Source organism: Filicampus tigris, chromosome 13 (assembly GCF_054856515.1).
Source record: "Filicampus tigris isolate MCC_2025a chromosome 13, RoL_Ftig_1.0, whole genome shotgun sequence".
NCBI classification, from domain to species: domain Eukaryota; kingdom Metazoa; phylum Chordata; class Actinopteri; order Syngnathiformes; family Syngnathidae; genus Filicampus; species Filicampus tigris.
Genome location: NC_141229.1, coordinates 4,116,228 through 4,144,180, shown reverse-complemented (window position 1 = coordinate 4,144,180; position 27,953 = coordinate 4,116,228). Strand labels below are relative to the sequence as shown.

Here is a 27,953-nt window from a genome sequence, read left to right as displayed (position 1 = left end):
CGCCTGCGTCCGTCCGTCCACGTGCGTGCGTCCGCGCGCGTCCGCGTGATATTTGCACAGTCATGGCGCTGGAATCTCTCCCCGCCTTATTGTGACAACTACTCCCGTGTCGGACCTCTTCTTCCCTTTCAATGGAGCGCCTCCGTACTCCCACAGGACATTTTTAATTCCTCTCTCTTTATCTGTGTTGTAAACGCACTCAGCAACCCCCTGAAAAGACATTTACGTACACTTAAAAACGAGACTTTTGGGGACTTTTTCGTCGTCGGTTAAAGAGGCGAGCAGATGTTCAAGTGGAAGTTGACCGAGGTGAGTGAACTTTAAAAAAAAAAACTTGTTTCAACACTTATATAGTTAAAATGTGCGTGTGTGACAGTTCACTACTCTGCGTCGCTTTTTTGTATCCCCTCCAAATTGTCTTGTTGATCAGTGACGTCACGTAGGGCTGCTGACACCAATGTGCTTTTAGGGGAGACCTTGCTTGATAACGATTAATAAGAAGACTCGCAAAACGCATTTTTACATTTCATTTGAGCAAAGTAGTGTCCCCAATGTCCTTATTTGTTCAGAAAAAGATCCCACGCACTACACGTTTAATGTTTTTATTTGGTATGTTAAGGGAACATTGTGTAGAATTTAGTGCCATCTATTGGTGCACTAATAGAATGCAACGACCCAAGTTCGAAGTGTACATTTTGAAGCACACGCTAGCCCAACCACCAATTTCTTCTGTAGAGGTGCAAGCACAACGTCATCACAAACGACTTCTAGTATTTCCCTCAAGTGATGAAGTAAGTGCATTGCATTTGTTACACATGCTGTTTTTGTGATGCTGTGTAACTACGTTACGAAACAGGAATGTTGTGATGACGGAAGAAATAACTACGACCAAAACGCACTTGATTTGGTTAGTGCTCAAATCGTTAGCTTCGGCTAGTCCAATTACGATTCACAGAATGGCGGTAAAAAACATGGGCAGTGACACAAAGTGAAGGTTCATTGCCAGATTATTATTATGTCCGGTATTGATTTTAATGAAGTACACTTTTTTGTAGGGGTGTTCGATGCTATTCATTTTCAGACCCGTACGAGTACTCAATTCTTGAGTAGTCAACGATACTGAGCCCAAGCACCGATACCAAAAGTACTTTTGATTTCACCCCCAAAAAACAATGAGAGATCATTTTAAAAAAAAGGCCTATACATACCAGTATAGCAAATTTTCTTAAAATTGCATGAAATGAACGACGATGTTCTATTCTTCTAATTTTTAGTTCCTGATTGTAAAATGGCCTCAAGACCAGTATCGGCCATTGAGCACCTTGAAGTAAGGCCAGTATTGACACAATACCTGGTATCGGTGCTCAACCATCCCCCTTTTTTTGTCATCGTTAAATGAGTGTTGTAAGAGTACATCATTCTAGGGAAAAATGACTTTTTTTTTTTGCAAAATTATATGATGTTATTCTTGGGGGGGGGGCGGAATTTAGAATAAAAACAATTTAACTCCCAAAAAATCCATCTGTATTCTAACTAGATTACGAGTTTACACATTTTATTTTAGAAAATGGGATTTTTTTTTTCTTGCTCAAATATGAGACTGTAAATTTTAACTATGATAAATACAATACAATACAATACAACGTTATTTATATAGCGCATTTCACAATGAACTTGACTTCGTAGTTGATTATACAAAAGTTGTGATGCTATCAACGGAGTGTGTTTTTGCTTGCCTTTCAATTGCAATGCAGCGATGACATGGCAGAAAAGATTGTTACCTAAAAACGGTTTTGTTTTTTTTTCAATAGATGGGCAAAGTTCAAGCAACTCATTTGTGTGCACGCCGTGTAAAAAAGTCTGTCAATGGTTAACCCTCCTATCAAACAGTAGTATTACTTGCACAACCTTCATATTAACGGCAAAGATGATTGACTGATAGCCCAACTCTACTTCTGAGTTTGACTCATTTATCGATTCAGTCATTCTGAAACTGAAATTGTAACTTTATTGATGATGAAACACTTCACATATCAGTCCTTTCTACATGCTGTTTATAAGATAAGATAAGAATGCCTTTATTGATCCCACAGTGGGGAAATTTAAATTTATTAATGCTACAGTGGCTATAAAAAGTCTACACACCTCTGTTCAAAAAGCAGCTTTTTGAGATATTAACAAATGAGACCAAGGTTGAGGTTGTTTCAAAATGTGACTACTGTACTGCAAAAAATGTTTACAAGTTTATTCTTGTACAAAAATACATTGTGAAAAATAATACCATTTTGTTCTCAAAAAATAGAACTTTTTTTTTTTACTATGACTTCATATCATCAAATTACAATGTTATTCTAAAAATAATATGACGGTATACTGTTAAGATTATGACTTCATATCACCAAAAGACAACTTTAAAACTAATTCAAACGACATCTTACATTTACAAAACAAACTGAAACTATAATTAGAGTGAAAATGTGTTTCATTTTCATTTTTGCCAATTGATATCATACATCAGTTTTCAGGGTTCATTTAAAATGTATTTATATCAGTTTTGTTGTACCTCCGCAGCAATAGAAGAAGGAAGGCCAGTTGTTTGAGAATTGTTTACTTTATTACAATATACTTGGTGAACTTTTTATTTTTAATCTTGCACACAAAAGTCTATATGTTAAAAAAATAAAATAAAACTAATAACTAAATTCAAATGAAGCATTTAAAAAAAATTAAAAAAAGCAACCTCGCTCTAAAAATAATTAAAACTAATTCAATTAAAAAAACAAAAGTCCAAAGGAAATAAAAACTAACGTCATTCCTATAGTGGCTGGACATACAATGTTTACACTGACACATTTTTCGTCTGTTTTCCGTTGTCTATTGTAGATAGTGTCTTATGTTAATTTATTGATTTCACTTGTTGTATTATGGCTATTTTATTGTTTGTATGTGAATCGCTTTGTTACAGCTCTAGCTGTTGTGAAATGCGCTTTACAAATAAAATTGTATTGTATTGTATTGTTCATTGATGCTAAACTATCTATCGGTTACTTGACTCCTGCGGTTTTACTACTGAATTCCTGCACAATGTTTTTCCTCTTTGTCAGTGTGGAGAAGTCAGGCAACAAGCCCCGAGCTCCCGCCCGCCTAATCTCTGGAGGTCATATGATGGCGTGTTAAAGAGGCCGAGGGAACTGCAGGCTGAACAGATTTGATTGTGCAACCCATGCACTGCACTTTTTGCAGAAGCTGGCGGTTCGGATCACGAGTTTGAAGAATTAAACACGCGGAAAGTTTTTTTTTTGTTTTTTTTTTGTTTGTTTTTTTTCCCCCCCTTATGTGACTGTAAAGGCACGTGACTGGCAGCGAGAAAGCTCCATTGGTTTGCTTTGGAAGTGTGGTAAGTGACATATTGGGAAGGCAGAGCGGTCCTCCTTGCTGCAACAGCCAGCCTTCAGTTGTATAAGTGTGTTGTAAGGACTTAAAAAAAGGACAACTTTATCCTTGAAAAAAAATTGAGTTCAGCCTTGAAAAAGTACTAATTCGTTCTTGGAAAAATGCAACTTTATTCTTAGAAAAAAAAAACAACCTTTAAAACAAGAATGAGTTCATTCTGTCGAACTTACTTGAGAATATTTTCTCTATTCTTCAACAAATAATACTTATTAAAAAAAATGTTTGTATCACAAATGTCTTCTCAAAAAATATGAAATTGATAGACACTATGAATTTATTTTATGAAAAATATGTTTTTCACATTATGCTTTATCCTCAAAAAAGTAATATATTCTTGAGTTAAAAAAAAAAAAAAAGTATTCCAAAAAAGATCCGTTTTTTTTTTTTTTCTCGAAAAATCATGGTATAGTGAACACCCGCTATTCACCAGAGATAGGGACGGAATATTTAAGTTGAGAGTTACATGTTGCATGTGACTTTGTCTGAGAGACACTTAGTCTAATTATTGAAAACATAATGAATTAATGCGTTTCGTTAATTAACTATAATTATACATGGTGTACAAGTAAAAGGACTTTGCGGTCGTAGACACGCTAGCTTGGATGTTAGCCTGGCTCCGTTGCTCAGCATCTCCATGAAGTCACAATCAGTTCAAACAATCCGCTAAGGCGCTAACAAGTTAAAGTAGACCTAAGAGGCTTGGTCAACTGTAGTTGTGTGCACTCCCAAGAGTTTTAAATTCGCGACACGTACATTGCATGAACAACAAATGAAGGTTAATGTCTTTTGCAAATAAGCTTGAACCAGAAGCATGGATGTAAACATTGCACATTACAATGTACACAAAGCATTGTACATTCCGTGAAAGTTTGTTTCACTACCAGATATTTTCAAGCATTTGTTTCCTCTCGATATTGGTGTTTTATTGTCGTTTATCTTTGACCCATTTGATACTTTATTATTTTGATATTGCTACAGTAATTACCGGTACTTATTTCGGTGATACATTTTTCAGCCATATCGCCCTGCCCAATGTTCGAATATTTTAATTGACAACAATAACTGAATGCATTCCTAGTGCTTCTCTAAGTATGCATTAGGCCTTTGTGTCGCCGGTTTCCACTTACGTCAGAGTGACTTTATTATTTTAACCTTAAAACAGTCAAACAGGTTTAAGTCAGTGTAAGAGCTTGTTTCATCACTCGGGGTGGCTTTTACATCTTTTACGAGAACAAGTTGGAAGTTTGAAATCGTAGCGTTGAGCGTTTGATGTTAAAAATAAGAAGAATAATAATAATTTTAAAGTTTGTCTCAATAACACTTAAAAAAATACAATTTTTGTTTGCCTCAGGTTAAAATTGTATTTAATCCCAACTATGACTGTGTTTCTCATGCAAGTAAGACTTTATTCCCTGAAAAAAATGCAACTGCATTTTTCACATAAATGTAGTGCTTTTTATGAAAATAAAATAAGAAAATGTATTTCTCATGAAAAAAATGTCTCCAAAAAGGATCCTCTCAAATACTGTATTTATCAGTTACTCACAAATAAATGCTATCGTTTTTCCAAGAAAAGAAAATGACTTATACAATGCAACGTTTTCCTCTCCCAAAATGTACTTTTTTTTTTGCTCCTTGACAAATAAAATTTTACTCAGAGAAACTAGGACTTGAATAAATGTGACTTCATATTTCTCCTTTTCATGACGAAAGGTGTTTTTTTAAATTGCTACTTAAACCCGAATAATTCTTAAAAAAAAAAAAAAAAAAAAAACAGCTGAGAAACATTTTATTTGTTTATCACAAAAAACGGATCACAAAAAAACAGGGAAGACCTGAGAGGAAAAGCCCTGAAAATGTGCTTTAGAGCGTAACACATGTTAATTGAAGGTAGGTAACATATACAGAGTGAACAAAAGGGGTCCAGTATTGACCCTTGAGGAACCCCAGAAGGCAGATGACATGTGAAGCAATTTAAAAAATAAAACAAGTATCGTCGTTGAGAAACGCTGTCCGTCTGTGAATAAGTACACATTAACAGTATTTTTTGTAGAATGTCATCAAATTCTCATTTTTTATTATTTTTTTCAAAACAATCATCGACTCTGACTGCAGGATCACCTCGGCAAAAAGAGGATTCCAAATCAGGAAAGCAACTCATGAGTGGCCACTAACCGACGACCGATACGTCTGATTGGATCAGGCAGCTGTCGATTGACCGGTGGGTCAGGATTACCTCCTTGTCAGCCATGTCGGAGCAAAAAGAGGGCGTCTCCCTCAACCCGACCTCAAAGGATTTTAACTCGAGCGTCGATGGACGCCCGCTTTCGGACATCAGTGAATTAAAGGCGCAAAGACTTATGGGCTAAATTGGGTGAACCGCAGTCCCGCAATGCATTGCTCGATGAGGAAGAAACCGCCGACGCGAGGCTCGGACTTCTCAGCCATCGCAGTGCCCTCCATGCACGGCTCGGGCTACCTGGACTACACGGTGGAGAGCCACGCCTCCAAGTCACTGAAGTTCATGGACGAGTTCAGGAGGCAGGAGATGCTGTGCGACTTGGTGCTGCGCGTCACCAACAAGGACAAGACCATAGACTTTAAGGTGAGCACGAGGGAGTACGGCAAGCGTAATGGGACGCAGGTCGTCGGGAATTTCAATGCTGGCGGATTTTGAAAAGTCAACGTTTCAAGCCGAGATAGTTGAGACTTGCTTCCGGAAATATTATTAGAGCGTTGTTGTTTTTGTACAATGCGAAGGTGGTTTTCGTAAATCCCAATGCTAACATTTTAGTTTTTAGGAATTTTAATTTCAAACAAATTAGTTTGGGGGAAATTCAACTGCTAGCTTTGTATGGTTTTGTAAATTTGACTGCAAGCATTGTGTTTTTTTTTTGTTTTTTTTAAATTAAAATGTGAACATACACTAGTTTTCAAAAAGTCAACATTTCCGTTTTAGATGGTTGATATTTGTTGACCAAAATATAGTATAATTGCCAACATGTTACAAGTTACATGTAACGACCAAAGATAATTGTCTTGTAACTTTTTTATTGGGTAACTTTTGTGAAACTTAGAAAAATGTCATTGCTGCCGTTGGAGTTTTCGGAAGTGGAATAAGATGGTTTGTCCAGGACTTTATTAAGATTGTTTGAATTACTTTTTTTTTTTTTTTTTTTTTTTTGACATGTCATTGCTTGTTTTGCAGTTCTCGGAAGTTCCATATTTTGATGTTGGAAAATGTTGTCACTCAATAGCGTGACTTTTTTTCTGGGACATTTAAAAGAAAATGTCATTGCTCACATGGTTTCAGTTGAAATTCAACATTTCAAAAAAAAATGTTTTTTTTTTTTTTTAAAATAGAATGCAATATTTCTTTATGATTTTTTTATTATTTTTTTTGGACCACGTCAGGTGCACAAGCTGGTGCTGGCCTCCTGCAGCCCCTACTTCCGGGCCATGTTCACCAGCAGTTTCAAGGAGTGCCAGGCCTCCGAGGTCACCCTGCGCGACGTCTGTCCCCAAGTGCTGGGGAGGCTCATTGACTTTGCTTACACGTCGCACATAATCGTGGGCGAGAAGTGTGTGCTGCATGTACTCTTGGCTGCCATGAGGTAAAAAAAAAAAAAAAAAGAAAGAAAGAAAAAAACTCATTAAAAACGCCTAGTTAGGAGGCTTTTACTTCACTTTTGTGTAATTATCAACAAATGTCATTGCTAGCATGGTTTTTGAAAATTAGATTTTTTTTTTTGCTCGTTCTCCATTTCGTCACGGCAGTTGGTTTAATAACGTCAATTATTCCTTCGTTTCTCGTCTCAGGTTCCAGATGGAGGACGTGGCCAAGGCGTGCTGCGACTTCCTCACCAAGCACCTGGAGTCGTCCAACGTCATCGGCATCACGCGCTTTGCTGAGGAGCTCGGGTGCGCCGACCTGTACCAGCGTGGCCGCGAGTACATCAACACGCACTTCAGTGAGGTGACGCATGCGCACCGCGCTTTCAATTACTCCAGCAAAATGTCATAACTTGACTTGCGGTGTTTCAGTTGATTCCCTGATCAAGGCTGTGACCGAATTACGGTAACTCGGCCATCAGAATCAGTAACGCTGACTCTGCTTTTGTAAACCAGCTCCTCTCTGTTTGCAACCATGTTCTTAGTCGGGCGCAACTAATATAGAATTATTGTAAAATCTGCAAAACTGATTTTGGGATGAGGGGGAATGTTTGAATGTCATATTCTTTGTCCTGTGTTGTAATAAGTTAGTGTAAAAAATAAAAAATAAAAAAAATCTGAAAAATGTTCCAGATTTTAAAAGAGCTAATATAAGTAAATCAGCTGTCCAATTAATCAGTTGTGAGTAGGGATGTAACAATTCACTCAACTTTTCAAGACATCATTTTTTAAAATCAATTTTCGATGAACCGAATCGATTAATCGGCACAAATCGATTTTAAATCGATTTTCGATTCATCGTTACGTCCCTAGTTGTGAGTTTAAGCAATGCACATGAGCGAGGGTGCACTTTTCAGAAAAGTGTCGTCTTGAGCAATAAACTTGGAATTCATCAATAAAATCAATGAATCACCCAGCCCTTCATTTATTTGTCAATTGATATTAAACCCAAATCTTTGTTTTTGTGGTGGTGTTGTCCAGGTGACGAAAGAAGACGAATTCTTCAGTCTGTCTCACTGCCAGCTGCTGGAGCTCATAAGTCAGGACAGCATCAAGGTGCTCTGTGAATCTGAGGTCTGTGTTTACGCATTGACGCGACTCTGAAATCCTCCCTAATCTTTGCAATTAAAATAATAGTGAATTTGATCCTAAAATTTAAAGCTTGAATAAAAACTGGGTGAGATTGAATGTGGTGTGTACAAATTTACTAAAGTACTACTGCAGTAGAGATATTCCAAAGAAGAAAACTATGATGACTAAAAGATATACACTGTATTTATTAAAAAAAAAAAAAAAAAATTAAGTATGCGTGGCAAAATCACATCAATAACTGCTTTTCAAAAAAAAAAACACAAAAAAAACGCTCCCATCAAATTTACGGTTTGTGTTTATTGCTGATAACTATTTAGAGCGGTATTATTCATGAAAATATGAATTACAATTGAAAATAATCGTTATTCAAAACATGCTACAAAATGCTAACCAATTACTAAGATATATTTACCGATTATGACACATACTCTAGCAATTATAAAGATACAGTATATGTAATGCGTACGAAAAAAAAAAAAAATATAGATATATATACGGAATTACGGAACATGTCGATAACGTCGGATACAATCCATTTCCATTCCAGGTGTACAAAGCATGTACAGACTGGGTGCGATGGGACATGGAGAATCGAGCGCAATATCTTCACGCCCTCCTGAACGCTGTCCACATCTACGCCCTTCCGCCAAAGTTCCTCAAAAATCAGCTTCTGTCCTGCCCCATTCTCAGCAAGGTACTTCCCTGCCTCAAGTTTGGCCTTACCAGCTCAACGCTGTCAGGCCGGGATGATGATAATATATGCTCAAAATAAAAACAAGGGAAATGCTCCCAGTCACACGCGCTTTGAACATTTTGGCTTCTTTCTTTGCATTCCGTACTGCAGGCCAACGCTTGTAAGGACTTCCTGTCGAAAATCTTCCAGGAAATGACGGTGAGGATGGTTCCTCCAGCACCCATACGCGGAACACAACTCATCTATGTGGCCGGCGGGTATTTGTCTACGTTATATTTGTCCTCGGTGTCACTGCTTGAAAGTTGTGAAAATTGTTTGTCTTTATCAAAAAAGTTATCCCCCCCCAAAAAAATTATCATTGTGATTTGTTCTGGAAAAGTACACAAAATTCCAAGTAGTACGTCGATGCAAAAACTGCTTACAGGCATGTGTTGTATTTACAGCCGAAAAAAAAACAACAACACAGTATAATAGTGTAAAAACTGCTTGGAAAGCACAAGTCTCTCAAGTTTTCAAATTTGAGTCTTTTCCTTCCATCCAAAAATAAAACTGCATATCCTTTGTCCTTGTCTGTAAGACGAAAATGGTTCTTCTTCCTTGCCAAACTGGTTCCTGGTTGTCTTTGTCTTAGATACAGGCAGCATTCCCTGGCCACCATGGAGGCTTACGACCCCGTGCGCAAAGCGTGGCTGAAACTGGCCGACATGGCGGCTCCCAGCAGCGGCCTTGGGGCTTGCACGCTCTTCGGCCTGCTCTACACGGTAGGGCGGCGGCCCCCTGGGACCCGGTCCGCCCCTTAGCCAGGCTCGGCGCGCTCACGGTGACGGCTTTGGGCCTACAGGTGGGCGGCAGGAACTTGTCGCTGGAGAGCATAACCGAGTCCAGCGCGCTATGCTGCTACAACCCCATGACCAACCAGTGGAGCCAGCGCGCAGCGCTCAACACGCCCCGCAACCGGGTGGGGGTGGGCGTGGTGGACGGCTGCATCTACGCCGTGGGGGGCTCGCAGGGCTCCACGCTGCACAACACCGTGGAGCGGTGAGTGGCACGTGGAAGTCAGGGGAATGGATGAGTGGATGCCGTGTTTGGTATTTGGGTGTCGCACGTACTTGGATGAAGCTTTTGCAGCGCGTCGATGGCGTAATTCACTTGCCTGGCTGCAGTTTGCTGATCGACTTTTTGCCAATAGAGGGCGCTAAGCGACTGAAACTTGGTCATGGGGACCATGACTTGCACTGGCTCAAATTTGGACTCTCTACTTGTCATTGAGGCGTTGTTTTCTGAATGATAAACTCTAGTTACTTTCTAAATATTTCCTATGATAAATATTTCTTTGGTTTTTGTTTGAAATGGTTTTTGTCAGACTCTTTGTAACGGATTAATCACAAAAAACGAAAGGTCCATTGTGTCCCTTTAATATCTTAACTGTGCCAGAATTCGGTGAAACTGTTATAAATGTCATGTACTTTTTTTTTTTTTTAACCGTGTGTGGCTTTGAGGGAGACAAAAAATGTTGGGCAGGAACTAACAATTATAAGAAATCAATTAATCTGGCGATTATTTTGTCGATTAATCGATGAGTCAGATATTTTTAAAACATGTTTTACTTTCCGATCCTGTTTTCAAAAACAGGACATTATGTTAAATTGACAGTGCAGAAAATGCACGGACATGAATTAATCATGATTCGGTTACTGTTTTTGTCGGAAAATAGGCAGAAATGTCGATCACTGTTTTCCAAACTTAAAGCAGATGTTTTATTTTGAGCCGTCTGCCCTCATGGAGGACTACAGAAATTGGAGAATATTTACTGTCGAGAAGCAAAAATTCTGAGGATTATGAGGACAATCGTAAATGAAAAAGGTATCAAAAGGATTATCGATAAATTTGATAATCGATTCATTGTCGATTAATCGTTGCACCGCTAAAAAGAGAGTGTGCGTCAGTAAGATGAGTAAATTGTGTATTTTTGTACTCGGGCTAAAGCGAGGCTCTACTCTCAAATTCAACTTATGTGGGGGTGGGCGGAGACTGCGTGCGTTAAGAATTAATTTATCGGCCGTACGCATTTTCACCTCACCAAATCTAGTCCTCTTTGCGAAAGCTTTGGACGCCCGTCTTATGCACTCAACTCATTCAGACACTATATAAATAAATACCCACATAAAATAAACATTCGAAAAATAAAGGTAATCCGAGTGAACCGCATGTCAACAAAGTCGACTTTAGTCGCAGACAAGACGCTAAAGCGGGTCCTTCAAAGGAGGACTCGGCAAGGGATTTGCTTTTCATGACAAGATGGATTACTTGCCTCGCCGGAGGTCTCGTCTCGTTTTTTGTTTCACGTCCGTTTGAGCGTCATCCACTTCAAGTTGCCCAAATGTACTTTTGCAGGTGGGACCCAGAGACCAACCGCTGGTCCTTCGTGTGCCCCATGCAGGTGGCCCGCCTGGGGGCCGGGGTGGCGGCCTGCGGGGGGGCGCTGTACGTGGTGGGCGGTCTGGACGGGCAGAGCCGATCCAACGCGGCCGAGAAGTACCAGCCGGACACCAACACCTGGCAGCAGCTGGCGCCCATGAGCACCGCGCGCAGCGGACTGGGTGAGTGACCCAAGCTTTGCGGTGAACGGAAACACGCCCGCCCAAAAAGGTTTGCACTTGCCTGTAAATGCCACAAGAGGGCAGCAAAGCATTTCTTTTTGAAAGACAAATAAGACCTGGTAGACGCAGAAGGATTTTTCAAATCTTGAAAGATTTTCTAGGTGGGAGTATCTCAACACAGAACACCACACGCATTGAGATTCTAGCCCGCCATCGATCTGGAAACAAAGTCAGACAGAAATTTCACACGCGACCTCACAAAAACGAAGAAGAACAGACACTTTCCCCGTTTGCGCCGATGTTTCCGAAGAGGACCGGAGTGTAAGATGGCCGCGTGGACGGGAAAAGACTTGCTTTGCTTTGGTGTCTGGTAATTCCACTTTTATACAAAGAACGACACTGGGTAAGGACAAATTTTGTTTTATTTTACCTCCGCTTCCTTGTCCGTCAGTCGGGGCGTTTCTTTGATTGGCCACGGTTCACCACTGCCGCGCAAAGGGGGCGGAGCCCGGGCACCCGCCTTCCGAATGGATTTCTGCCGAAGCGGCTTTCGCGTATGAACTCATCAAATATCGTTTTTCGACATGTCCTGAACTCCTATTTCCACACCCGTTGTCGTGAGTGTCCCCACTGCGTGGACATTACTTCACTTTGCAAAGTTGACGTCTCCTCCCATAGAATTGTTCTGTGTTATTTTCATTTGGCACGCAATGAAATAGTCGACGCTGATTGTTTGTGGGCAGGACTGGTGTGCGTCAACGCTCAGCTGTACGCCATCGGCGGCTACGACGGGCTCAACCAGCTGGCCACGGTGGAGCGCTACAACGTGGCCCGGAACACGTGGGAGGCCCGGGCGCCCATGCAGTGCTGCCGCAGTACGCACGGCGTGGCCGTGCACCAGGGACGCATCTTTGTGCTCGGTCAGTTTACGCGCCCGCGCAATGATTGCGGTGAACCTTCGCTCTTCACAAACCCCCCACCCCCTCACGTGCATCTTTGGTACTTTTTAAAAAAAAATTTATAAATAATGCTGGCATCGGGCCAAAACCTCCTACTTCAAAATTAGGTCGATTTGATATATTTTCACAAATCGATAGAACATTGTTGGTCAGTCGAAGCGTGGGGGTGTTATTTTTCCAAATTTAATTTTGACCAATTTTAAAGACCAACACCATTTTTTTTTTTTTTTCAAGAATATGTTCCATGCAAGCCCACTATGAAACAGGGCATTCTGATAAATATTGCGTTTGTGGAAGAAGTGTTAATCCACTCGTTTTTAGCCATCTGTGGGGGCGGCCATTTTGCAATTTCTGTCGACCGAAGATGACATCACAACTGCTCACAACGACCAATCACGGCTGACCTCTTTTCTGAATCTGAGCCGTGATTGGTCGTTGTGAGCAGTTGTGATGTCATTTTCAGTCGACAGAAATTGCAAAATGGCCGCCCCCACAGGTGGCTAAAAACGAGTGGATTTTGCTGCTTAATTTGTATTCCACAAACGCAAAATGAATCAGAATGCCGTCTTTCAACCGGTGGGCCTGCTGGGAACATACCCTTGAAAAAAATATATTTAGATTGACTTCCGCTTTAAGCGTTGAAAACGGCTTGCTCTCTTTGACGCTGCAATTTTAACGATTAAACAAACATGCCGTTTTGGTAGCATTACTCAAATGCCTTCAGGACACAAACCAGACAGCGATTAATCAACCGGTTGCAGGATTTGAAAATCTCTTGGACGGCTGATTGGGAGCCGGTGTGAAAACTCGAGTAATATGTTCTGATCTCTTTGTTCTGGTCAGAACGCGAGCTGCGGCGTTCCGAATGAGCTGCAGCTGTTTGATGCTCTTTTGAGGGACTCCAGTCAGAAGGCCATTACGACATAATCAAGTCAACTGGTGATAAAAGCTTCAGCCTGGATGTTTTTCAGCCGGTAAAAGGCTGTTTGAGTGAATGATGCGATACGATTGCTGAAAGTCACGTCCGAGGCTATCAGCGCTTCCGAGATTTCAGACTTGCTTTCTTAAGACGGTGGTTGCAGGTGTTTGCGAACAGTAATCGTCTTTTCTTTTATTGCTAAAAACAAGGGAGTCAGTAGCCCCGCCTCCACGTTGTAGTTGCTAGGTTGCAGAACACCCTCTTTCAACGGTCCGGAGTCCAGCGGGTACCGTTTGCTCGTGTCCGATTGTGCTTTTTGTTGTCGTCATCCAGGAGGCTTCAACCAGCACGACTTTGTGTCCAGCGTGGAGTGCTACTGCCCGGAGAGGAACGAATGGACATACGTGAGCGACATGTCGCTGGGGCGTAGCGGCATGGGCGTGGCCGTCACGATGGAGCCGTGTCCCGCCAGTCTGCCCCCGCAGCAGGATGACGACGACGACGACCAACACTGACGGACGCTTTCGTAGGTAGACGCCTTGGACAAACGTGACGTCGGATTCCCGCAGGTGGGCTTTTTCTCTTTTTTTTTTTTTTTTTTTACGTGAATTCACGACGACCAAGGTGCTAACAACAACAACTATAGTGGCGGTTATGTGTTTTTTTATTGAGAAAATGCCATACTTATTTGTAGTTTATAAAAGCATACAATGATGTCAATTCGATTCTGTTGTGCGACTGCCATCTAGTGGTGGGCGCCTGAAGCGCACTCCTATCTCAAGGCACCACTTTGTACGGTTGAATTCTAAGTTTGCCGTTCCTCGCAGTGAGTTTCTGCCGATATGCTTTCGCGTTTGCTTCCTATTCCATTGCCCTTCCACGTTTTTATGTGAAAAACAAAAAACACCTTTGCTTTTTTTCATGTAATCCCCAATAGTATCTCCCCTTTTACGCAGACAGTTTTGTGACTGCACCCAAACCACCACTAGATGAAGCAAGAGGCCCAACAAAAGGGCTTTTTTTTTTCTTCTAAATATAAACATATAAACATCCTCTTCATTGCTGGACAAATGATTATGATTATATAATTATATATGTGTGTTTGTGTGTGTGTGTGTGTGTGTGTGTATATATATATATATATATATATATATATATATATATATATATATCATACAATATGTGTATGTATGTATGTATGTATATGTGTCTGTATATATATTATAGTATATATATATATATATATATATATATATATATTTTTTTTTTATTATTATTATTTTTTTTTCAGTATGATGCATCTGATTGTGTTGAGGGTAGTGGGCTTGTGTTTGTGTGTGTGTGTGTGGGGCGGGAGGGGGGGCGGGGGGGAACACCACCACCACCACAGCAATGTCACCTTCACGGCGTGGTTCTGTGGCGGTTGGCATCCTTCACAATGAAACAGATTAGCTTTGCAAGGCTGCAATGTTGATGAGGTCATCACGCGCCAAGGTCACACACGCGCATACACGCATACAGTTAAAGCCCGCCAACCCCCACCCCTCACAACTCTTTTAACCATCACGTCACACACACTTCCGGCTGGAAAAAACATCAATGGCACCACTAGTAAACAAACACCTTACTTGTCCTTTGACGAAGGCTAGCGCAATCAAAATGTGTCCGTCGAAAATGTGGTACATTGCCAGGAAGGGGGACGGAACCAAAGTCGTTGCCCGGATTAATGTGCTTTTTCGATGTTGAAAATGCAGGTTAGTCATTATGTTTTACTAAGAAGAGTATAGAGGATAAAGAATATATGCCTGCGAGTATCATCATATTATCTGTCTACATGTGTTGCTCCATCGTTTGTTTCAAATGGCATGTAAGTGGCATTTTCCGTGATATGTTAGCATGAGGCTAGCGGGCCCGTCTTAAAGCACCAATGTTCACTTGTTTTGAATGCAAAACATGCAATTATCTTTGTTTTGTGATTATTTTTGAAAGTAAACTTCCACTGTGAGTGGGCATGAAACGCCTTGAAGCCTCTTTTTTTGATGAACTGAAATATGCCCAACTGTTGCTTGTTGTGAAGTGAGTTGGAATCCGTTTACTGCCACCATACAGTGCTCGTCAACTCAAGTTTGCGCTCGCAAGTGAAGGCCAAAAAATTGGCCCAATGACATCTGGGGTCTTGAAAAATCCACAAGTCGGGTCACTTGTATCTCAAGGCACCACTATTGTGTTTTACAGTAATGCCAAAGTGTATTTTAAACATTATACGTACATGTGGCTATAAATAAATAAGTGTGGACAGTATTGACAGCGCTGTATTTTTTTTTCACTTTTGGTTTTACTACAGCCTCAATCCAAAGTCTATTAAATTCATTTTGTACTTAGAATTCTGCACCAAACATCTCACGATGACAAAACAGAGGAAAAGCATATTTAAAAATTGTTACAAATTTGTAAAAATCAAAAATAAATGTGTATATGTGGGGGGTCGGGGGGGGGGGTGTACTTCAATTAGAATGAATGGCAGCATGTCAATATGTACATTATGTAGCAGATTATTTCAAAATAGCCTTAAGAAAATCCCAACACTGCTCAAAAAAACAAATTGGGCAAAATGATGAAAAGGTTTTTGGAAGGTCTTTGCACATTTATTTAAAATACAAAAAATTAAATTCCGGCCTTATTCCAAAATGGGAAAAAATAGATATATGGAACATGTCTTACCTTCTACTACTTAGCAACTTACCAACACTCTTTTATGATTATCAGTCCTCATTGTCGCTGAATTTAATTGTAGCGCACGGTTGATGTTTTTAAGTAGCAGTTAGCTAGGAAACGTTTCAAGGTGCTCAGAGACAGCACCACTCGGCTCTATTTGAATTGGAACGGGAGATGCTAGCTGGATGTCCTGCGCGTGTGCTAATATTAAAACCGAGGTGCTACTGACAAGCTAACTGACTGGAAGCCCCTGACCAAAAAGTGCAATGCTTCTCCTTCATAAGTGTCGGAGTGAATTGCGTTAACATGTACAAAACGATTGAATTTATCTTGCCTGGCCAGGAGCTCAGCACCCCTGAACCTCTGACCTTGCCATCGCCCCTGGCTGCGACTACCTTTTATGTTCTAGCCTGATTCATTTTCATTTTTCACCCTCCAAATTCTACACACATTTTTTTTAAATGTTTGCACAAAATGAAAAAAAAAGATATGTGGAACCAAGAATGAAATGTGGAACTAAGTCGAAGTTCTGTGAATACTGTACACTTGGTATTCCAATTTCCCCTTCAAATTTCACACTCAACATCTTACAATGTTGTTACAGTAAGTGACAACTGACTGACTGTTTCCGCCATTTTTCATGGTGACATTTTCTTGTGATCAAGTCGTGCGGGTCTGTTTTGCACTCCTCTCAGAAAAAAATGACCTCTGGCTTGTTAAAATGTGTTTTTTTTTGCGTCTATTTTTAGATATGATGTACAGTGGAATCTCCTGCCGCCTCGTTTTCAATTCACTCTCAACACAGTTGGGTTGAAAATAACAAAATTTTGGGTCAAAAATGGACCGATATACTAATTGGCTCAATTTGACCCACCCGATTTTTTAGGTTGTTTTGTACAAAAGTACCCATGTTTTATTTAGGTTGTTTTCTGCAAAAAGATCCCATAAAGTTGAGCCAAATTGACCCAACTAGTGAATCGGTCCATTTTTTAACCCAAAATGGTATTATTTTTAACCCAACTGTTTTGTCGCACACCCGTTAGGATAACTCATCTTTGACTGTCCAAAAAGGGTTGAAAGCTAGCTGGAATATTTATATCGACATAACCTGACCAATTTTGAGGGTTTTAGTGCACATGCAGACAAAGGTACGTTCGATTTGAACATGGCACATACGTTACCAAAATTTACGTCGCTTAACCTTGAATGGGGGGGAAACGCAAGAGAGCCGTCGACCAGGGTAAGATAGCCGGCCGCTACCGGCGATGGTGTGGGAATCTTTGGTAGCCAAACAAACAACAAGCAGACGGGGGTCACACTGCACGGATGGCTTTTATGGCACATGAAGTCGTTCCCTATGTTTATCTCGACTCAAAATGCTTCTATTTGCTCATACTTGTCCCTAAACAGCCGCGCATCGCTTCCCACAGACACTCAATCACAGGCCATTGCACTGGAGAAAGTTATCAACATTTTTGCCCGCTTTTTCAAGCCTTTAATCTTCATAACTTCCTTCATCCTTAACATATTGACAAAATCTAAACACCGTTTTGTTGCTTTATTCCATCTCTTTCTAGTGGCTTTTATTTTGCTGGGGAAAAAAATATGTTAATTTTGTTGTCACGTCCCTATACATACGCTGCGAATTTCCAAATGCACTGTCGTTTGGGGAGCGTTTCCCGTTACGTTAGCATGTTGCCTTGCGAATTTGCGAATTTGCGAATTGCAAAGCTGTGTAGGTGTTGACTGCGAGACCCGGAGAATACCGACCGAGCGGCAGAGCCGCCGGCCGCGTGTGTTATGCGCTGCGGCCGGCCGGCTGCTCTCTGCGCTTGTGCTCGCTTCTGCTCTTCCAGCAAAAGCGCGAGCTAGACTGTTTCAAGCTCCCCTTTTCGCCGAATTGATTCTACTATAGGTCCGCTCGAAAAGGCGAGGGGTGATCGCACGTCGAATGTTGTTTCACCACACTCCCCCCACGCGTTAAACTCACTAATTTTGACAACTTTTCTGGTTCTAATGTTGATTCGTATTCGGAGGGGCGAATTGGCTAAAGCGTAGGTGTGCGCGAAAGTAGGAAGCGAGGCTAGCGTGCCCCCACCGGCTCCCCCTTGTGTGTAGCAGCGAATGGTACGTTCCACAATTTATTCCAGGGAAAGACTGACAGTTTTTTGGGTCATGAAGCAGCTGTTGAAGTCAGAGGTTCGCCCTCCCTCCGCCAGAATAAGGAATTAGAACGTTTACAATAAGATAACGGCAACTGCGTATAGTCGCATTGATATTTACTATATTCAAATCGCGTCTTTTGAAAAGAGAGTTTAAAATATTTTTTTTGTCTTTTAAAAAGTGAGTTTAATATAATTTAAAAAAATAAAAATAAAAATCTGATGGCAGCATGCGCTGTAGTGGTTATCACGTCTGCCTTGCAGTTTTCAAGTTGTGGGTTCGAATCTCGGATGTTCCTACTTGACCCCCCCCCAATAAAAAAATGTATGATGCCGCATCTCTGCGCGTACGCATTTGTGTTTTTGTGAGTTGCATTTGGTGTTTGTGTTTTCATATTTTTGTGTGTTTTTGCGTTTGTGTCGTATGTTTTCGAAAGTATGCGTGTTTTCATGTTTTTGCGCGTGTGTGCGTTTTCACGCGTGCGTTTTTGTGTGCTTTCATATTTAATGTGTGACTGTACACTTTTGCGTGCTTTCATTAGAGTGTATTCCAATTTGTGTTTTTGTAATTGCGTGCGCTTTTGTGAGTGCTCTTTTATTTGTGCGTGTGGTTTTTCCTGTGTGTTTGTTTTCATGCCTGCGTGTATTCGCATGCTTTCATGGATGTGTTTATGTTTTCATGTTTGTGTGCTTTCATGCGTTTGTATTTTTGTATTGTGTGTTTTCAAAAGAATTGTGTGTTTTTGTTCCATGCGTGTGTACATTTTGTATCCTGGCTTGTGTCTATGTTTTACGTGTTTTTTTCCACGTTTGCGTGTTTGTTTTTTGTGCGCGTGTGTTTTTACATGTTTTCACATTTTTGTGTGTTTTGTATGTGGGTGTGTATGCACGTGTGTTTCTTTGTGTGTTTTCGCGTTTGTATTTTTGCCGCGTGCGTGTTTACTTGTGTTTTCACATTTTTTTTGTGTTGTACGATGTGCCGCTCTTACTTTTTGGGGCTAATCACAAAAAGGCAAATTTTAAGCATAATTTGTAGTTATTGATTGTAATTAGTAATTAACATTTGTTAACGTTATAATGTGGATTTCTTGTATATCTGTGCCAAACGGGATCAGTCCCTCATTCCGTCCGTGTATGTGTGTGCGTGTATCTGCATTCGTGTGTGTGTCTGTGAACATAAAAATGGTGTGTGTGTGTGTGTGTGTGTGTGCTCTCACCATGTAGCCTCTTAATGGAGATCATGTGTGGAGTCAGCACACCAAAACATGCTAACCCCCAACTACACAAACGCACGCACACACACAGTGCGCCTCAGTCAGCAAGTTAAGAACAACTCCTACGGGAGGTCAACCACCAATGTGTGTGCTTGCGTGTCTGTGTTTGTGCGGTGGTGGGGGGTATCGGGAGCCGGTCGGTGGGGACCGCGGGCCAAAGGATGTGTGCCAATGTTGTCATATTTACATAAGTGTCTTTTTTTTTTCACGCGTGTATTAATTGCGTGTGTTTGTTTGTGTGTTTTTTGTGCGTGTATGCGTTTGTATTTCTGTGAGTGTGTTTTCATGACATTTGTGTGTGTGTGTGTGTGCAGGTGTGTATACCTGTGGGTGCGCGTGTGTTTTCATACTGTACGTGTCGTGAGTTTTCACAAACTCACTCACTCAGTCACAAATGTACTCACTGAAATCCACTCACTCACAAATTTACCTACACCTCACTCACTCACAAATGTATTCACTTACAAATTCACTCACTCACAAGCTCACACATTCACAAATTCACTCACTCACTCACAAATTCACTCATAAACTGAACCGACAATTTACTTACGAATCCACTCACTTCCAAATTCACTCACTCACTCATAAACTGATCCAACAATTTACTCACAAATCCACTCACTCATAAACTGACCCAGCAATTTACTTCCAAACTCACTCACTCACTCACAAATTCACTCATAAACTGAACCAACAACTTACTCACGAATCCACTCACTCACTCACTCACCCATAACTGATCCAACAATTTACTCACAAATCCACTCACTCACTCACAAATTCACTCATAAACTGGACCAACATTTTACTCACAAATCCACTCACTCACTCACTCATTCACTCATAAACTGAACCAACAATTTACTCACGAATCCACTCATTCACTCACTCACTCATAAACTGACCTAACAATTTACTTCTAAACTCACTCACCAACTCACAAACTGACCCAACAAAGTACTCACAAATCCACTGACTTCCTCACTCACTCATTCACTGACAAATTCACTCATAAACTGACCCAACAATTTACTCTCAAATCCACGCACTCACTCACTCACTCACTGACTTCCTGTCAAATGGGCCCATTTAGGTGCACGTGAGGCTCAAGAAGGTCTGGTAGCCTTTTCAAATGCGGCGAGTGCAGGAGGTCTGGATCCAATTTGACATGCGCATGAACAGATGTTAGTGTCACAAGCGCGCAGGACAAATCAAAGAGTTTTTGCCAGGAATGCTTCAGCAGAACAAAAACCTGTCTGACTTCCTGGACCGCTTCAGTACGTGCGTGTGGTGTCTACAATTTTAACCTTTTTTTTTTTTATTCTACTGATTTGTTTTCTATTTCATTTCATGGATTCTTTTTAAAAAAATATTTTATTCATCCTACTTTTCATTTCCTAACCTATTCGTGAAGCTTATTGTGGCATTTTCCCGTGGTCAATCGTCATACGAGTGAGCGTAAAAAGTTGACAAAATGAAGTCAGTGTTACAAAAAAAAAAATCCAAAGAAAAAGCAAGCCACAGTCAAAGTCCGAAGTCAATTTGACACTCACGTCCCCAGTTGAAATGATTCCGACCGAAGATCTCTGGTCAACTGTTTACATCACGTCACGTGATCTATTCCAATCTGCTGTTTGATTGCAACTGCTGTATTAACACATTCATCTTTGCGGCCTTTTTACGGCGGTGGGACACGCCGAGATCGATGTAAACATGATGTTTATTCATCATATCGAGATGGACTTCATTAGCACAGAAGTTGTGATTATTATAGTACGTTTATTAAAGAAACAGCTTTAAAAGAGAAATCACCCCAAACATATTTTTTTCAATATGTTCAATGCAAGCCCGCTTAGTTGAAACGAGGCATTCCGATAAATATTGCGTTTGTGAAATAAGAGTTAATCCGCCCGTTTTTAGCCATCTCCGGGGGCGGCCATTTTGTCACTTCTGTCGACCGAAAATGACATCACAACTGCTCACAACGACCAATAACCGCTGACCTGTTTTCTGAATCTGAGCCGTGATTGGTCGTTGTGAGCAGTTGTGATGTCATTTTCAGTCGACGGAAGTGACAAAATGGCCGCCACTGGGATGGCTAAAAAAGTTGTGCATTTTGTTGCTTAACTCATACTCCAGTATGAATCAAAATGTTTCAACTAGTGGGCCTGCCGGGAACATATTCTTGAAAAAAATATGTCAAGACGGAGCACGCGGCAGATGGCGCCCGCAATTCCGATTGAACGGTTTACACAAAGTTCCTTCGGATTTGCAAAAGGAATTCAACCACTGGTGTGAATCCAAATGAAATTCCATTCGGGTTCAGACTTTTCATTCCGATTGAGATGTTAATAATATGGGGCATTTTCATTTCATTAAGGTCATTCGGTTTCATTAAGCGGAATACATGTCGAATGTCCCGCCTATTGTTTGTTGCGTGTCTTTGCCGATTGTATGCCTTGCGTCTGCGTCTGCCGTTTGACTGTCATCTGAATCTGTGGCACGTACTGTAGTAAAGAGCGGGCGGGCAGGATGGAGTCAGCGAGGGGAGAAGTGAGTGTGCACGCTCTTGGGGGGGGGGGGGGAATGTCGTCGGGGAGGAGGGGCGAAAGGGGAGAACTACCGGGGAGAAAGACGGAGTGCGGAGGGACAGAAAGGAGAGAAAGACGGGAAAAGGAGAAAGAAAGAAGGGAGAGACAGGATGCGGAGTGACGAGAGAGAGACGGGGGGGGGGCTGGAAATACAGGAAGCAGTGAGACAGGAAGGAGTGCAAAGGGACAGGCTGATATGGACACGAGGACTGCGGTGAGAATGGAAGGAGACGGACGTAAAGGACAGAAGCAGGAAAGAGAGACAAGTGTGTGGAGAAATGAGAGGGGGAGACGGAAGGAAGTGGGACAGGAGTGATGGAGAGTGACACGAGGGAGAGGGGAAGGAGGTGAGAGTGACGGCTGGGCGGAGAGGGACACAAGCGCAGCGAGACAGGAAGGCCATGGACATGAAGGGAAGAAACAGGAATGGGAGAGGCAAAAGACGAGGGATAGGAGTGCAGCGGGACAGGAGCGTGGACGGATGGGAGAGGGAGACAGGAGTGCAGAGAAACGTGAGTGTCCAGAGACAGGAACGAGAAAGACAGGACTCCTGAAAGACCGGAAAGGGGGACAGAAGAGCAGAGAGACAGGATGGAGAAATACAGGAATGTGAGAGAGACAAAAGAAGAGGGACAGGAGCGTAGACGGATGGGAAGGGGAGACAGGAGTGCAGAGAAATGAGTGTCCAGAGGCGGGAATGAGAAAGACAGGACTCCTGAAAGACCGGAAGGGGGGACAGGAGAGCAGAGAGACAGGATAGAGAAATACAGGAATGTGAGAGAGACAAAAGAAGAGGGACAGGAGTGCAGAGGGACAGGAGCGTAGACGGATGGGAAGGGGAGACAAAAGTGCAGAGAAATGAGTGTCCAGAGATGGGAATGAGAAGCTCGGGTGTGATTTTGGAAAAATCAAAGCCATGATCTTGAGTCGCCGCAGTGCCGCGGATTTGACGGTAGCACTTTGCCTACCCCGAACTATTCTTGGCAGCGCAGGACCTGTTTTTGTGTCTGACAAAATCCCCTTTAAGTTGTGCGCCGATCACGGACCGTCCGACCTGCCGTTTGCGAACAAGCCTTGGTCTCTCGAGTCATCTTGGACTTGAAGCGCCTGAAAGTTGGCAGCAGACAGCCCGGAAGCGGAGTTTCCTGAACGCAACATACTCATAGCTGCTCTGCCATTGGCTAGCCTAGCATCTTCCTGGCGTCCCATTGGCTAAGAGGGACCTCGACCGTACGTGTCTTTGTGTGTAAATACAATACAAATACCGATATCATACTTGTCAACTTGTACGTTTTCCCCCATATTTTATACGTTTTTTTTTTTTTTTTATCATTTCAAATTGTGTACGCCGTATAACAATTTTTGTACGGGAAAAAAAATAATTAAAAACTCGTTTTTTTTTCTCGTCTTACCAGTTTCGGTTCTAATCCCGTTAGCGATTGCGACTGCAAACTTCGGCCGACGTTCAAGAGAAAAGCTTTTCATGCTTTATAAAACATTTATGTCTGATCATTGGGGGGGGCTTGGAACGTATTAATTTACATGGAAAACGCGTCTCGACTTACAAAATGTTCTACTTACGAAATTTCTTCCACAACCAATTAATTGAATTTAATAATTCAAGGTACCACTTTACAATATTAGAGATTCTTTTTTCTTTCTATTTTTCCTGATTAAAAAAAAACACAATGGCTCACCTTTAATGAGGAAAAAATGTCCTTTTCAATATCAACCGCATGGAATTTGGATGTAACTCTCAAATGTTTTTTTTTTTATTTTTTTTTTTCGTTCTTTTTTGCAGAGAGTGAGCGACGCCATTTCCGAGAGCTCTTTTGAGAAGCCAACGAGCTCTAATGGAGAGATTCCAACAAGGCGGCTGATTGGCAGGCAAAAAAAGGGAGACGTTCAATTACACATGAATGGATGGAAGCCTTATGAGAGGCATGTGTGAGTGATGAAAAATACACGTTTGGCGTGATTGCGCTCCAACCTGGAAGTGTGTGCGCGCGCTCCCCGTATGCTTCGTTAGGCTAATTACAGCTTTGCCGGGTAAATAAGGCCGTCGTAAAAAGGGGGTGAGACGCTCCCACCACTTTGGCCCGCTTTAATTAACCTAACTCCTTGGAACATAAGTGCAGAAAAAAAATAATAAAATCTGCATGCAAAAGCATACATGCTTGTGATTTGAATCGACACCTTTTTTTGCGGTACGCTTACGCGTGGTCTCACGGCCAGGCGGCGAGCGCTAACGATTAAGGAGGTAAGCGCAAGATGGTAGCTAACTCGGCCTGGTGTGACAGAAATTGCTGAAGTCGATGTTGGCGTGCGTAGTCAGTCCAGCACACACTTGGCATGGTCTCACGGCCGTGCGGCATTGAAAGCAAAGTCTCACGGGATTTGCAGAGAATATTTTCGATGGAATTTTGAAGCAAAATTTGGGTTGAACTCCCAAATTGTGCCACTTTTGGGCCAACGTGTGCACGGCAAATGCGGACGTTTAAGGTGCTACGTGCAACGGCATCGCTAACTCGGCGCGGTCTCACGGCCGTGCGGCGTTGAAAGCAAAGTCTCACGGGATTTGCAGAGAATATTTTTGATGGACTTTTGAAGCAAAATTTGGGTTGAACTCCCAAATTGTGCCACTTTTGGGCCAACGTGTGCACGGCAAATGCGGACGTTTAAGGTGCTACGTGCAACGGCATCGCTAACTCGGCGCGGTCTCACGGCCGTGCGGCGTTGAAAGCAAAGTCTCACGGGATTTGCAGAGAATATTTTTGATGGACTTTTGAAGCAAAATTTGGGTTGAACTCCCAAATTGTGCCACTTTTGGGCCAACGTGTGCACGGCAAATGCGGACGTTTAAGGTGCTACGCACAACGGCATCGCTAACTCGGCGTGGTCTCACGGCCGTGCGGCGTTGAAAGCAAAGTCTCACGGGATTTGCAGAGAATATTTTCGATGGAATTTTGAAGCAAAATTTGGGTTGAACTCCCAAATTGTGCCACTTTTGGGCCAACGTGTGCACGGCAAATGCGGACGTTTAAGGTGCTACGTGCAACGGCATCGCTAACTCGGCGCGGTCTCACGGCCGTGCGGCGTTGAAAGCAAAGTCTCACGGGATTTGCAGAGAATATTTTTGATGGACTTTTGAAGCAAAATTTGGGTTGAACTCCCAAATTGTGCCACTTTTGGGCCAACGTGTGCACGGCAAATGCGGACGTTTAAGGTGCTACGTACAACGGCATCGCTAACTCGGCGCGGTCTCACGGCCGTGCGGCGTTGAAAGCAAAGTCTCACGGGATTTGCAGAGAATATTTTTGATGGACTTTTGAAGCAAAATTTGGGTTGAACTCCCAAATTGTGCCACTTTTGGGCCAACGTGTGCACGGCAAATGCGGACGTTTAAGGTGCTACGTGCAACGGCATCGCTAACTCGGCGCGGTCTCACGGCCGTGCGGCGTTGAAAGCAAAGTCTCACGGAATTTGCAGAGAATATTTTCGATGGACTTTTGAAGCAAAATTTGGGTTGAACTCCCAAATTGTGCCACTTTTGGGCCAACGTGTGCACGGCAAATGCGGACGTTTAAGGTGCTACGTACAACGGCATCGCTAACTCGGCGCGGTCTCACGGCCGTGCGGCGTTGAAAGCAAAGTCTCACGGGATTTGCAGAGAATATTTTTGATGGACTTTTGAAGCAAAATTTGGGTTGAACTCCCAAATTGTGCCACTTTTGGGCCAACGTGTGCACGGCAAATGCGGACGTTTAAGGTGCTACGTACAACGGCATCGCTAACTCGGCGTGGTCTCACGGCCGTGCGGCGTTGAAAGCAAAGTCTCACGGGATTTGCAGAGAATATTTTCGATGGAATTTTGAAGCAAAATTTGGGTTGAACTCCCAAATTGTGCCACTTTTGGGCCAACGTGTGCACGGCAAATGCGGACGTTTAAGGTGCTACGTGCAACGGCATCGCTAACTCGGCGCGGTCTCACGGCCGTGCGGCGTTGAAAGCAAAGTCTCATGGGATTTGCAGAGAATATTTTTGATGGACTTTTGAAGCAAAATCTGGGTTGAACTCCCAAATAGTGCCACTTTTGGGCCACGTGTGCGCATGTTCTCCCACACACACTCGCACGCACGTACACAAGCTTTGTGGCCAGGTGACATCTGTATGCACGAGGCATCATCTGAGGCTTAACTGGCTGCTGGAGCGGCGGTGAGCAGCGTCGTTCATCTCATGTCTGTCCTGAGTGGCTTTGTGGCTGGGGGGGAGGAAGAGGAGGAGGGCAGGATGAAGATGGCAGAACGCTTCAGTGCGGGGAAAAGGGGCGGTGGGCGTGAAGTTGAGTAAGACAAGAAAGTAAGAAGAGTGCAAAAAAGACAGGAAGTGTACGTGTGTGTGTGTGTGTGTGTGTGTGTGCATGGGGGTGAAATATCAGAGGAAGAAGAGCGGGAGATACAGTATAAGGCGAGGGGGAAAGTGGGTCAGAGGAGAGGAAGATGATGTGGAAGAGAAGGAAGAAGATGGAGAGATGGTACCGAAGGGAGAGTCGAGGGAGGAGGAGGAGGAAGAATTGGGATGAGCCTCACTACGCATGGCTCGCGGCCATATTGTTCCAAATTAAGCACAGTTAATGCAATTGTTTGCGTGGATCCAACATGCACGTTAGACTTGGTTTTCATATTAATTGTAGATGGGAAATTGATGCTCGTTTTGTTTATTCGTACTTCTTTTGTTTGTGTTATTACTATCATTAGAAGTAGGAGTAATAATTGTCGTAGCGGTAGTGCGGTATGCTCATTTTAATCTCTGAAGAGAGAAATGAAATTTTGCTGATTTTATGAGATTGTAGTTGAGATTATCATCATCATAATTATCGTTAAATGAGAAGTAAATATTTTTTGAAACACCGCATTCCCATTCAAATAAGAGTTGATCCATCCGTTTTTAGCCATCTCTTGGGGCGGCCATTTTAGTCACCGTTACACCCCTAGTCTCTACGGTTATTGAGCAAATTCCATGAACAAATTACCCTCGACTTCAAAACTTGACATCAAATGCTAAACCACATGAAACAGTAGCTGTATAGCTGAAATCAGTTTACGCTTGGTTTCAGCAGCATGACCAAAAATGAAAAAATGAAAAATGATTTCGTTCCCCTCAAACGGCGGTGAAAAGCCGAACTGTTGAAAGCGTTTCCACGCAATGTTAAGTTGCTAATACAGATGTGCAAACAACTGCACCAGACAAGGACACGTTGTCCAAATAGGTCGCTGATTCCCGACGTGCGGCGCAGCTAATTGGAAAAAGTTGGACGGACAGAGGAGGACCGACGGCGACCGACAAGCTTATCGGCCGCTACGCGTTTGATAACGTTGAGGAAGCACAAGTGCAAGTGAGGACCCGAGTCACGCGCGCGGGGATCAATACAGCTGCTAGGAAGGAAGGGACATTGATAGAATCTGTGGTCAGGAGCCTAAAAGATATACGGCCACATGGCTTTCTCGTCTGTGAGCTGGGAAGTAATCAAACTTGAAGTGGTACACGTATGACGATAATGTGGTCGGTTTATAGTTGGGGTGGTACGCACATGACCAAAGCTCATTTGCACTCATCAAATTGTCGGGTATAAAGTCACCCAAATCGGGGGGGGGGGGGGGGGGGGGGAATTAGCTAACCCAACGCCGGCTCCAAAAGGGACTGAATGCTGGGTTATTTCTACCCGGCGCAGTGCGTTGAGGATTTGATTCGAGATTTGGATCCGAGAAGGGGTGAAAACGAGCCATCTCTGATGAGTTCAATCTACCAAGTAACTCAAT

The 27,953-nt window shown here is 42.5% G+C and overlaps 1 protein-coding gene across 7 annotated transcripts; it reads left to right on the top strand.

The window, feature by feature from the left end:
• The first annotated feature begins 20 nt into the window (after nucleotides 1-20).
• On the top strand, nucleotides 21-27,786 carry keap1a (kelch-like ECH-associated protein 1a). 7 transcript variants are annotated; one of them, XR_015089269.1, is made up of 14 exons: nucleotides 26-309; nucleotides 3,105-3,397; nucleotides 5,569-6,058; nucleotides 6,868-7,067; nucleotides 7,273-7,429; nucleotides 8,107-8,199; nucleotides 8,765-8,911; nucleotides 9,062-9,168; nucleotides 9,543-9,672; nucleotides 9,753-9,949; nucleotides 11,306-11,511; nucleotides 12,255-12,431; nucleotides 13,723-13,958; nucleotides 23,936-27,786. XR_015089269.1 is itself a non-coding variant. In XM_086049152.1 (13 exons), exons 3-13 carry the CDS (start codon nucleotides 5,846-5,848, stop codon nucleotides 13,817-13,819), a joined length of 1,665 nt encoding a protein of 554 aa, XP_085905278.1. In that variant the 5' UTR covers nucleotides 23-309; nucleotides 3,105-3,397; nucleotides 5,569-5,845; the 3' UTR covers nucleotides 13,820-15,690. The 7 variants fall into 7 exon arrangements, 6 of the variants coding, with proteins under 6 accessions (XP_085905279.1, XP_085905278.1, XP_085905273.1 ...); XM_086049152.1 differs by lacking the exon at nucleotides 23,936-27,786 and having other exon boundaries at nucleotides 23-309; nucleotides 9,062-9,109; nucleotides 13,723-15,690; XM_086049147.1 differs by lacking the exon at nucleotides 23,936-27,786 and having other exon boundaries at nucleotides 13,723-15,690.
• The last annotated feature ends 167 nt before the right edge of the window (nucleotides 27,787-27,953 follow it).